Below are 11,581 nucleotides of genomic sequence, written 5' to 3' on the forward strand. Positions count from 1 at the left end.
AATGTAAGGCATTGTTTTCCCAACATTCGATTTTTCAATCGCTCCTTTGTTAAAAGCAAATATTAGTGCTACAATTGTTCTTATTAGATAAAAATTACCCCACCACTTACCTCCAGTGCAACAAAAACAAGTCGAAACTTTTCAGTGCAGTGTAATTTTTGAATTTACCTCTGCTCGTGAAAAATCCAACAATGTAGAACAAGTATAAAATGAACTTAAACATTGATTGACAGCAACAACAACCTATGTAAACTGCCTGACACAATATTCACCCTATTGCCTGAAATAAGAAGGCGCAAAGAATGTAGAGATAGGCGAGACTGGAATAAGATGGTTAGAGCCCAAGCTATGATTCAGATGACGGTGGACTGTTTTAAAGGCAATAAGTTTCGGCCGACTCTCATAAGCGAACAAATGCTATTTGAGGTGAAAGGTCTGGACGAAATGAAATTCGGAACGATTAGCCAGCGGTCATTCAAGCGGCTCACATGCGAAGAGTTGCTTAAGTCTCGATACGCCTTGATCAAACACGCACATATGGAATCATACCCCGATGATTACGACAAAATTATGCAGAGTAAATTCTAAGAGTTTGAGTCAAGTTTGAGGTAAGATGTTTAGGAAGTTGAGATCGGTGTTGGTCACAACATGTGTGCATGCCACAACGAACTGGATCATCTGGTGCAGAGGACGTGCGCAAGTAATACTTGCTAGAGACATCCTCGATGCGTTGATCCTACTTCCACCTTATCACTATGTGACCACAGTCTTGTTGCGAAAGCTTCACAGATGAGTCGGCCACATGGGCTTGAACGCCGACCATGGAAGTTAGGAAAGAGTTCTGGCTGCGTAGAAACTGGCAAGTGATCAACGACATGGACTACTACAATTCTTTTAGTTTCCAATAATAAAAAGTGGGCAGAGTGAACGCTGAAATTGATGGAGGTGAAATATATATTTGTGGTAGGCCCTATCCGATTACTCCCGTACGTTAAATTTGAGCACACACACACGGCCGACCCAATGTTGTGAAGCCTCTTGTATTGTTGTTGGAGGATCCTTGTTTTTCCTTCCGTTTAAAACGGATGGATTGCCCATCAGAAACCAAGTCGAGTGGGGAGAGAGAAAAATCGTCTGTGTTTCGTTACATGTAGATCCTAACGGATCCTAACCTCTTATAGACACGTCTTATAACGTTTGTACGCATTGATATTTATATATTTACATCTTTTTCTCTCTCCCATAGAGCCAGGTCGAAGAAAGGAGGACGCGAGCTGCGCAAGAGTTTGGAGTGGATAGGACTGAGTCTCGTCTTCCAGCAACAGACATCCATCGAGAGCAACGATTCACGCCTTTGCTACTTTACTTTCTCTGAGGTAGGAACAGAATCCTCGGGCCAACTTGGGAACAGTCCAGGTGAAATTTATTTAACAAAAAAAGAAAAAAAAATTTCATTTTCCAGGTTTTTTTTTTTTCCCTGGCCATCGTCTCTTATGTCGTCGAGTGTTTTACATCACAAAGAGGTGGCACTCCACTCAACGCTGATTGATGACGAAGTCCTGCGCTCGTCAAAGGCCAGCAGCCGAACGTATAAAGCGTATAACAGTATAGAGCTGGTCGAGTGAGTCGTCCACGTGCCATTGCAGCTCAAGGAACCCAAAATATAATGATTTTCATCATTATTTTGAAAGAATGGCGGTGAAATAGGCCCGGACGAAATAGGCCCCTACAACATAGGCCCGTCAAATAGGACCTACCAAATAGGACCCTACAATATAGGCCCACTATAGATAATATTTCTAAAGCGGTCCTATTTCTACCTATTGATGGGCCTATTTCTCCTCAATATTTCCAAGTCTCATAAGAGACAAGGAAATTTTTCAAAAATTAGCCAACCAAGTCTCTGGGCGAGAGAAGGCGGCTTAATCATGAGTGAAACAGCCACTCTCTATATACTTTGCCGTAGCTCAAACAGCTATGACATCTGATATCACTTTACCGTCTTGTAAATCACACGTTAAGTAGCCGGATTCAAGTTTTAATTTTTTAAACATAATAACCGTAATCATAACTATTAAGTTCATTTGTTAAAAATTCCAGTTTCATTTCAGAACTGATTTATTTTAAAGAATAAGTAAATAAACGTGCTCGCTCTGCAGTTTTTTCTCCCCTAGCCAGATCTCCCCTTCGGCCTTCAACGCGTCGCTTGCCCAGTGCATAGGCCATAGGTGAAGAATTCAATCAAACAATTTCGATGAAATAATTTGTACTCTTTTATTGAAAACGTTTTTATTGACAATTAAATATATTTTATACACGAAACGAATTTTTGTTTTGTATAATATTTTAAAATGCTGGTTTTAAAAATTCCCCATCTATCGGTAAAAGTCGGTAAAAGGCGCTTGGTTCGATAGCGTCATGAAGATGGCGTCATCTGTCCATCATCAACCATTAACCATCAACCATCATCGACTCTTACGCATTTAATGAAAATGTTTTTTATAAATTATTACGAGGTCTTAAACGAATTTTTCAATGTGGTTTAATTTTTGATTCTATTTGTGTAAAGATTTCCATCTATCGGTTAAAATGGCGTGGTTCATTAGCGTCATGAAGATGGCGTCATCTGTCCATCAATCCATCATCAACCTCATCGTTAATTTACAAATACAAACAAGAAAAAGTAAAGTTATAAAATAAAAATAAAAATCATTTTATTATTGATCATTTTTAATAAATATGTAAATTGTTTTTTTTTAAACATTTGATTTGTTAGAAATCGATTTTGAATCGTTTTTATGTCAAGCAGACGCCAAGCATCTTTGAATAGCGTGGTCTGTGCTCTATGATAAGTGTTACTGCTGGAGTGAGCAATTTCAGGTAAATAAGGTTATAATGTTGTCAATATTTATTCTAATTGGAATGCTCAACTTGGTTGAAAAGATAGCGTCATGATGGCGTGCCCCGTTAGCGTCATGATGGCGTGCCCCGTTAGCGTCATGGTTGGCGTGCCCTGTTAGCGTCATGGTTGGCGTGCCCTATGTAAGCGTCGTGATTGGCGTGCCCTGTGTTAACACAATATGCTTTCTTTATTCGTGTGCTGGTATGTGTGTGTCTGCAATTCATTTTGCATTATTTCAAACTAGTTAATCTCCATACTTCTTAGTGATTTCAACACCAGCATTGGTCAGAGGAGACTCGCAAGCAGCAAGCTAGAACCTCTTCATCAGCCAGAAGCTTGCTACAAAGAAGTACACAGGTTGATTGCATTATTTGTTAGTTTGATTAAAGTTGGCTTTTAATCTCTTTGTTTTCTTTATAGTTCAGGGGCTGCACAGATGTGCAACAATTTTATCGAGCCATGGCATCTGAGTGTGATGGTGCCCTGTCAATTTATAATATGCCAACCCCTAACTAGCCTAGGAGTAAACAGGTTGATTTGCATTATTTGTAAGTATAACCATTTTCAGATTCCTTGTTAGCAGATGTAACAGTTGAAAACATTGGCATTCCACATATAGGGATCTTCTCTAACAGAAATCAACTGAGGACCACCAGACAGCATCTTAACAGGTTAAACTTTAACAACTGGGCAATCAATTTTAAAATTTACAGTTGTATGACTGAATTCTCATTTACAGACGAGCTCTTCTAGTAAAATTTTGAGTGATGATGGAGATTGGGGTTGGTTTGCCCCTCCGAAGTCACGAAAGGATTATTCTGCATCGTATTTTTCAATATTGCAGCCTACGACAAGCGTGTTGAAGTTGAAGAACATTTACCAGAGCAAAAAGTACTGAAAGATAAGTCTGCTGTAACCATAGATTCGCACAATAGTTTAGAGCTACGGGTAGTAGTATTTTCTCTACCGGGTTGGTTACTATTCACGTTCTTCAGCAATCAGATCCATGCAGTGCTTGCTAAATCCGTGCAGGTAAATACTCTTTTGATATTCAGGAAAAAATTTAATAAAAATGACGTAGATCCAATCGGCCAATTAATTCGGCCATTGTGACAGGTTTCAAGTGAAGCGAAAACGGACAAATTACCAAACTGGAATCAGCGCAAGCGACAGCTCTTATGCAAGAAGTCGTACCTTCCCTAGGGAACCTGTGTTGAAAGCGGCAAAACTCGTCTGATGGTACCTTCAAAGAGAGAAAAAGACAGGCCACCACGAAATCATAATTGAGGGAAATCTATCTTATTTTTATTGACAAATCAAATCAAAACATTTTTATCTACACTGTACACTGGTTTGGAGTGCTTGGTTAAGGTATGAATACACAACCCACGCTAAACGTCCCACAAAACGGTCGAGTCAAACGAAGCGCTAGCCAAAATCAGATTCATGTTTGGGTTTTTTGTTCCAAGGCCGGTAAGACTCCATTTTATGGTGTAGATTTCCTTGTTGTGTGCTTGCGAATCATGAACACAAGTGTCTTGTTACATGTACCACATCTAGGAAAAGGATCGGACACAGTTGATGGCTGGCAATTAGATTGCTGGATGACAAAAAAAAAGTGTTCTCGAAGGTTCAATTGACAACGATGGCTCTCGTCTGTTACAGCGGAATGGAAGTCGAATCTGTTATGCAGACACCAATTGGTGGCAACCAGCTTCCGTCTTGGCTTTCCTGAGCTTGAACTTCGCAGTGCTCGTCCTCATCGCAAATGACTTCCTACTCGATTAAAACAAAACTATTGATATAAAGACTCCCATGGCAATAATTAAGAAAACTTAACATACCTGGCAAACGTTGATTGACGGAGGATTAGCTGACACGCAAGAGTATGACGGGCAGCACTGGCCCGGAATGTTCACGGGTCAAAAAATGGCTGATCCTAACAAAGGAGGTGGTGGGCAGAATTCTTTCGCGCACTTATTGGTTTTCACGGGACTTACAGTAGCGAGGGATTCAGCTAAGGAAAAACCAATTAAAAATAAAATTAAACTTTGTTTCTAAATTACGGAATAATTTACAATTGATGTTGGATTGTGAAATATGTGACTCTATGCCAAAGGTGTAAGCAGAATGCTGAAAACCTATTTGAAAGGCAATCAGCAGCGATCATGACGCCATCAGGGTAGTCCAATCATGACGCTACCTATTCACACAAGTTGATAATTACAATAGAAGCAACTTAAGATTGAAAATAACATGATATAATTCTCTAACATACCCGAATTGAAGGTAAACAACTTACTCCAGCGATAGCATTGCACCATAGACCACGCTATTGATGACGCTTGATGTGTTGGCGTCTGCTATGTGTGTGAATCAATTTGAAATTAAAATGATTCAAAATTGAATTCTTACAGATCAAATGTAACGAAAATTGTAATTCAAATTTTAAAATGATTAAAAATAAAATGTACACATGTTGAAGCTATTTTTATTTTTTTATAAGATTTCTATTTCTTATTTGTAAATTAAATGCTGAAGTTGACGATGAGCAGATGACGCCATCTTCATGACGCTATTGAACCACGCTACTGACGCCACTATCACCGATAGATGGAAATCTTCAAAACCACATTTGGTATTCAACTATAATAGAAATTTTCTTTTCGTGCTGTATATTTCTTTCTTCTTTATCAATTAAAAAAAAAAAAACGATCAATTTCGCCAGGATAGTTCCACACCGCTTTATGCTGTTGAGCTATTAATTTTTCTCAAATATTTTGTAAATAAAATTCTATTTCGACATAGCCGAGATTCGAACACCGGCGCTTGAGATTCATAGCCCGAGGTGCTAACCACTAGACCACCCGTTGACATGTACGGAAAAGGGAAAACATGGGAGTGTATGGTATGGCCCAGGTAAACCCCCCTTCACTCACCCCTCTCGCACGAGTGCGTGCAGCCTCCCCTGCTCGACCACCCTTCTGGCCGGCTTGAGCAGCACCTCGCGTCAGCCGCATAAAACAAGAAACTTAAAAGTGATATGCGTTTGTTGCTTTAAAAAACATGAAATTGTTATGGATATGTTTGAAATCAATCCGTAAGATTTATTTCATCAAACATTTTCATTTCCTACTTCACCTGAGTACTGGCATTAGCATAGGTAGAGGGGGGAGACGCGTTCAAGGCTGAGCCGCTGAAGGGGAGAGACGCGTTCAAGGCTGAGCCGCTGAAGGGGGGATCGAGCTACGGAACAAATAAATGGCGAAGAAAACACGAAAATTTGTTCATTTTTTTTAATTAGCGATAGTTAATAAGTGAAAACGACGTTTGAACAAATGAGTTTTACAGTTAAGATCAAGGGGAATACGTTCATCAAAAAATAAAGACGGGAATCAGCTGCCTAACATGTGAAAAACGAAACGGCAATGTGTGAAATCACTCATCGTGATTTGAGCTACGGCAATGAATATATACGGTGGCGGATCTCTCGCAGATTATTCCGCCTTCTCGCTCATGTAGAGTAGGTCGAATGTTTTTATGAAAATATTTCAGAGTACCTAATGGAACTTAGAAATAAATGGGAGAAATAGGCCCACTTTGACGGAGAAATAGGACCGCTTTAGAAATATTTTCTATAGTGGGCCTATTTTGTAGGGTCCTATTTGGTAGGTCCTATTTGACGGGCCTATTTTGTAGGGGCCTATTTCGTTAGGTCCTATTTCACCGGCTACCTTTTGAAAATACTACACTTTGACGAAAATCATTTTCCGCATAATTGTACAGCGCGACGACTACTCCAAAATGGGAACATCTTTTCAAATTTCTTATTAGATTTAAATGTGACGCAATGATGGCCGCCCTCTAATGACGTTTGGCCGGACTGGACGGAGTTGGATTAGGTATATCATTTTAAACGCACTGCCGAGCGACAATTTTGGTTGAAATTATAAAACATTTGAACTATAATTCTGTAATTTTACAGATTTGAAAATTGAAAGACATTGTTTCATGTTTGCTATATAAGAGTTAATGGCAATCAAAACATATAGAGAATAAAATAAAATAAGGTACCGGTACATATACGTCATATGAAAGAAATGACGGCAGCAGGAGTAAAGCGCAACAATACATCAACGTACTATACGTATATAGCCCGAGCCTCGAAGGATGATATATTTATGTGTCTATCCGCGGGGCCAGAGAGACAGGATTTTTATCTAAATTGTCCCTAGTTTATTCTTTCTACCGCATTGGGACCCACCAGAAAAAGCTACATAGAAACAGATGTCCTTGTCTCATTTTGTCTAAAAATGACACCGGTCCCTATATATTGAATCTAGCCGGCCCTATTAAGTTCTGCTGATGGATGCCAGCCACTTTGATTTTTCCCAGCTGATATACTATAGACAGCGGAAATCCCAATCATTTCCTTTATACAAACCTCCGATTCAGTCCTGTATCCGCAAAATAAAGTAAAATACAATAATGAAGAGCGAATCTATATCCAGATACAGCAGTATTACTTGGGGCGGGACGTATATCACGAGCTGGTGGCGCGTGTAAAAGACCCAGCAGCTTGCACGTTTCCACCGCTCCTTGATCCTCATCCGAACAAATGGGTCCACCGATCTAAAACTATCTACAGAGACCTTCTTACATTCTCTCTCTAAAAAAGAAGAGCCTAGTATATAGACACGCATAGACCATTCTAGATGTGGTTGGCTGGCCTACCCGCGTAATACATGGCAAAGTATCTTGGCAAATGATTGCGATGGGTAAAAGAAGGAGCAGACATAAGCTCTGGACAGCTAATCCCCTTTGATGGTTTTCCCTCGGTTTGTGTCTCTTTTCTATCGAGACAACCCAAGCCGTGAATGATCCACACACTGTTTGTACCACACTCACCATCCACGAGATGTGAATACAGGAATTACATTATTGAGACTGTGAGAGTAGAGCCGTATAGGCCTCCTCCGCTGGCCTCTAATGTGAATGAATAACGACCTCCTGAAAAATTGCAAACGAGATTAAAGTAAATGATGGCGTTGGACGGAAAAAAGCGACGATCATATCATCATCGCCAAACATGCGAGATTAGTGGTGCAAGTCGCAATTAGAGATCCACCCCCCCAGGGCGAAATTTCTTGTATTAGTGATGCCGCTGGGCCAGTCCGGCCGCCCTTACCTTTGTAGGACGCATTATAATACCTTCCCGTTTGTTTGTTTTCGACGGGGCCAGCCCTTCAAATGGCTTTTTTATTTAGATGTGCGTCTAAAATTCAGAATCTGATCGCTGAACACTAGGGACACTTTAAGTTGCGTGTAATTCACTTAACGCAATGGCAATATCGGTAATCAATATCACAGGGCAATTCTTACAGGGGAGTCAAAAATACCATCTAGAGTTGAAAAAAGATGATCTTTTCATTTGTGATATTTGTTTCGTAATTCATAAGGTGTTCTATCATGGTGGATACGCCAACATTTCAACAGTGCTTGCAATCTTGACCAAATTTTTGCACTAGAGCATCATCGTAACGCTTTAAACTCTAGGCCGAAAACATAAGTTATATGCAGGTGAGTGACGAGCCTTGGTTGACCTGAATTAAATTGGAAATTTCCTAAAGTATAAAGAGAACCTATCTTCAAGTAGCTATGGTATTAAATACCAACCAAATTAGTGTATAGCTGCAAACCCATTGGCAAAAAAATTAAGATGAAATCAACTCTCAATACATTGCGCACTGAAATCTTAAGTTCGTGGATCAATATGTAATATATCCGTTCCATTAATCTATTTAATCAAAGGACTAGTCTGTAAATTTCAGTTTCTCGGGCATCTCTTACACTACGACAAACGGCCCTCGTCCGTACCAGCAAGTATGTCATGACGGTCAGATATACCAAGACTCGATCCCCTCGTTCATGAATTCATAGCAAGATATATCGTACACGGAAAATGAAAAAGTTACTGATGTAAGTATAAGACGGATGTGCGTCGAAAAGGGCGGAATGTCTTGCATTAGTGATACCGTTGGACTGGTTCTGACACCCATTCCTTTTTAGGACGCAGTATAAACCGTCCCGCTTGTTTGTTTTCAACGAAGTCAGCCGTTCGAACGTTTTTTTTTTAAATATTTAGATGTGCGTCTAAAAAACTTCTGTAAATCTTATTGCTGAACACCAGGAAGCACTTTGCGTTGGATGTAATTCATTTAAGGCATCGGCAATATCGGTAATTGATAGCACAAGGAAATTCTTTCAAAGAGAGTGAGAACACCAGAGCTAGAGTTGGAAGAAGATTACTTTTATTTTCTTTTGGATGTTATGATAAGTATAGTGTTTGGGTCGATTCGGGCGAATCGAAAAGAAGAGTAAACTATTGTTCGCTTTCGCAGCTTAATTTTGGAATCTGAAGAAGACAGATTGTCTTTCTGTAGTCTTCAATCTGATAGCTTGGTCTTCGCAAGCTTTAGTGAAACCTGATCAATCCCTGAATAACTGTGACTTACTAAGAAATTCCCAAGAATATAAAAAGTGCCAATCTAAAATTCCCCAATGATAGAAATAAAACTAATGAAATTAATATTTCTGCTATTCCAATGGTGAAATGATTGGAATGAAATCATATATCGCTGCATTGCGTCATGAAATCTTTAGATCATGGACGGATACTAAATTTATTTTTTCCATTAATCGGTTTAATCAAGGGACTAGTCTGTAAATTTCAGTTTCTCTGGCATCTCGTACTAAAGGAAAAACGGGTTTCGTCCGTGCCAGGTGACGGTCGGATATACAAATATTGGATCCTCGTGCATCTTGAATTCATGGCAAGTTATATCGTACAAGGAAAATGTCGTAAATACTGACGTAATGGGCCCGTAACCCGTTTCCCAGTACAACCCGCAATATTTTTCACAGAAAACCCGTGACCTTTTTCTTTCGACGTATATTTTATATTAGGTTTATTACATATAACCATCCCAATATTGTGTATCTTATAGTTTGGTAAAAACATATTTTTTTCTCTATTTAACAGACATATCAGCCTCAGGTCGGAATGTCTTGCATTAGTAATGCCATTGGGGTGATTCGTCCACCCATTCCTTTATAAGACGCAGTATTTACCGTCCCGTTTTTTTTTTCGCCGTACTAGCCGTTCGAACGGCTTTTTTATTTAGATTTGCGTCAAAAAATCGAAATCTTAATGCTGAACACTGGGAAACACCTTACGTTGGGTGTAATTCATACAACGCAATGGCAATATCGGCAATCGATAGCATAAGGGGGGAAGAAAGAATACCAACTAAAGTTTGAAGAAGATAATCTTTATTGACTTGTGGAATTTGGTTATTGTGTATTATAAGATATTCCTTGGTTGTGGGAAAACCAAGAATGCACCAATGCTCGCAATGGTATCTGAATCTTCGAAGTAGGTAGTTCAAAGCCATGGTATCGTTTGATAGAACTAACCTTTCCGTAACAATCGAGTCAATGATTGGCGAGCCCTGGTTAACCTTGATTTTATTGGAAGTTTCCAAAAGTATAACGACAGCCCATCTTCAAATCACTGTGGTATAAAATACCAACTAATAAAGTGTATAGCCGCAAACCCATCGACAAAAAAATTATGATGAAATCAATCCTCAATTCATTGCGCAATTAAATCTTAAGTTCGTGGATAATTTTGTAATATATCCGTTCCATTAATCTCTTGAATCAAAGGACCAGGCTGTAAATTTCATTTCTCTTGTATCTCTATCTACGGCAAGCGGCCCTCGTTCGTGTTGTCAGGAAATTTTAGAACTCAGTATGCCGTACCGTTATTTGTTTTCGACGAAGGGCGTTCAAACGTTTTTTTTTTATTTAGGTTGGCGTCTAAAATCCTACTGTAAATCTGATTGCTGAACACCAGGAAGCACTTTACGTTGGATGTAATTAATTTAACGCATTGGCAATATCGATAATCGATAGCACAGGGCAATTCTTACAAGGAGAGTAAGAATACCAAAGCGTGGAGTTGGAAGAAGATGAAGTTTATTTGCTTGTGGATTTTAATTTGATTAGTGAAGAAGAGATATGACATGACCGTATCGTTTGCATTTGGTCACTACTTTTGGCAATCGTAGCTAAAGTGTGAAAATTTGATTGATCGATATTGTTTCCTTCAAAAATTTTCAACGTGATAGCAAGATAATTGACGAACTTTAGTTAACACTGAGCAGACCGTAATTAATTTGATGTATAATTGAGAGAGATTTCCTAAAATTATAGTTCTTTTTATCAGTAAATTTCGAATTGTGAGAATAAAGTTAGAAATGCATGAAAAACCATTTGAGATCTCATTTGTTTAGTCATGTTTTGTTTAATTTAATGATGTTTTGATGACGATTTTGGCCATTTCTAGTCTCAAGTCATTCGAGTTTTTAGTCAGTCAGAAATAATAAATTTCGAGATGTCACGTGAATAAAGTTATAATGACATTACATTTACGTGATCTCTGAAGAAGGTTTCAGCTTCAAGGCAGGATGACCTGCTGGGCCATTCACATAAATTTAGGTCATCTTAATATTTGTCTAAAGGATCACATTACAACTTTGAATTTATAATTAATAAGTAAAGGTTCAACTGGGCGGTCTGCTTTGTTAGATATTGCCTACCAAAAGGTAGGTATAT

The 11,581-nt window shown here is 38.9% G+C and overlaps 1 protein-coding gene and 2 long non-coding RNA genes across 8 annotated transcripts; 2 read left to right on the forward strand and 1 right to left on the reverse strand.

Annotated features, from left to right (window-relative positions):
- The first annotated feature begins 1,706 nt into the window (after nucleotides 1-1,706).
- LOC124191588 lies at nucleotides 1,707-4,246 on the forward strand. 6 transcript variants are annotated; one of them, XR_006873487.1, is made up of 9 exons: nucleotides 1,707-2,228; nucleotides 2,570-2,683; nucleotides 2,777-2,880; nucleotides 2,944-3,103; nucleotides 3,167-3,259; nucleotides 3,323-3,450; nucleotides 3,522-3,573; nucleotides 3,642-3,934; nucleotides 4,019-4,246. XR_006873487.1 is itself a non-coding variant. In XM_046584894.1 (7 exons), exons 3-7 carry the CDS (start codon nucleotides 3,081-3,083, stop codon nucleotides 3,664-3,666), a joined length of 321 nt encoding a protein of 106 aa, XP_046440850.1. In that variant the 5' UTR covers nucleotides 2,501-2,683; nucleotides 2,777-2,880; nucleotides 2,944-3,080; the 3' UTR covers nucleotides 3,667-3,793. The 6 variants fall into 6 exon arrangements, 1 of the variants encoding a protein (XP_046440850.1); XR_006873488.1 differs by lacking the exon at nucleotides 1,707-2,228 and having other exon boundaries at nucleotides 2,454-2,683; nucleotides 3,328-3,450; XR_006873486.1 differs by lacking the exon at nucleotides 1,707-2,228 and having other exon boundaries at nucleotides 2,460-2,683; nucleotides 2,948-3,103; nucleotides 3,984-4,246.
- On the reverse strand, nucleotides 4,186-5,312 carry LOC124191590. The gene is made up of 4 exons (XR_006873489.1): nucleotides 5,181-5,312; nucleotides 4,981-5,105; nucleotides 4,747-4,919; nucleotides 4,186-4,678 (listed from the first exon to the last, which is right to left on the reverse strand). It is a non-coding gene; the product is annotated as an uncharacterized LOC124191590 (long non-coding RNA).
- LOC124191591 lies at nucleotides 5,214-6,637 on the forward strand. The gene is made up of 2 exons (XR_006873490.1): nucleotides 5,214-5,338; nucleotides 5,409-6,637. It is a non-coding gene; the product is annotated as an uncharacterized LOC124191591 (long non-coding RNA).
- The last annotated feature ends 4,944 nt before the right edge of the window (nucleotides 6,638-11,581 follow it).

This window comes from Daphnia pulex, chromosome 3 (genome assembly GCF_021134715.1).
Source record: "Daphnia pulex isolate KAP4 chromosome 3, ASM2113471v1".
Taxonomy (NCBI): Eukaryota; Metazoa; Arthropoda; class Branchiopoda; order Diplostraca; family Daphniidae; genus Daphnia; species Daphnia pulex.

Excerpts from the sequence above, each read along its gene's own strand:
- LOC124191588 (XM_046584894.1), top strand. The coding sequence starts at position 3,081 with ATGCTTTCTTTATTCGTGTGCTG. Across the intron at positions 3,104-3,166 it reads CTTTCTTTATTCGTGTGCTG|TGATTTCAACACCAGCATTG; the intron begins GTATGTGTGTGT and ends CATACTTCTTAG. Across the intron at positions 3,451-3,521 it reads CAGGTTGATTTGCATTATTT|GGATCTTCTCTAACAGAAAT; the intron begins GTAAGTATAACC and ends TTCCACATATAG.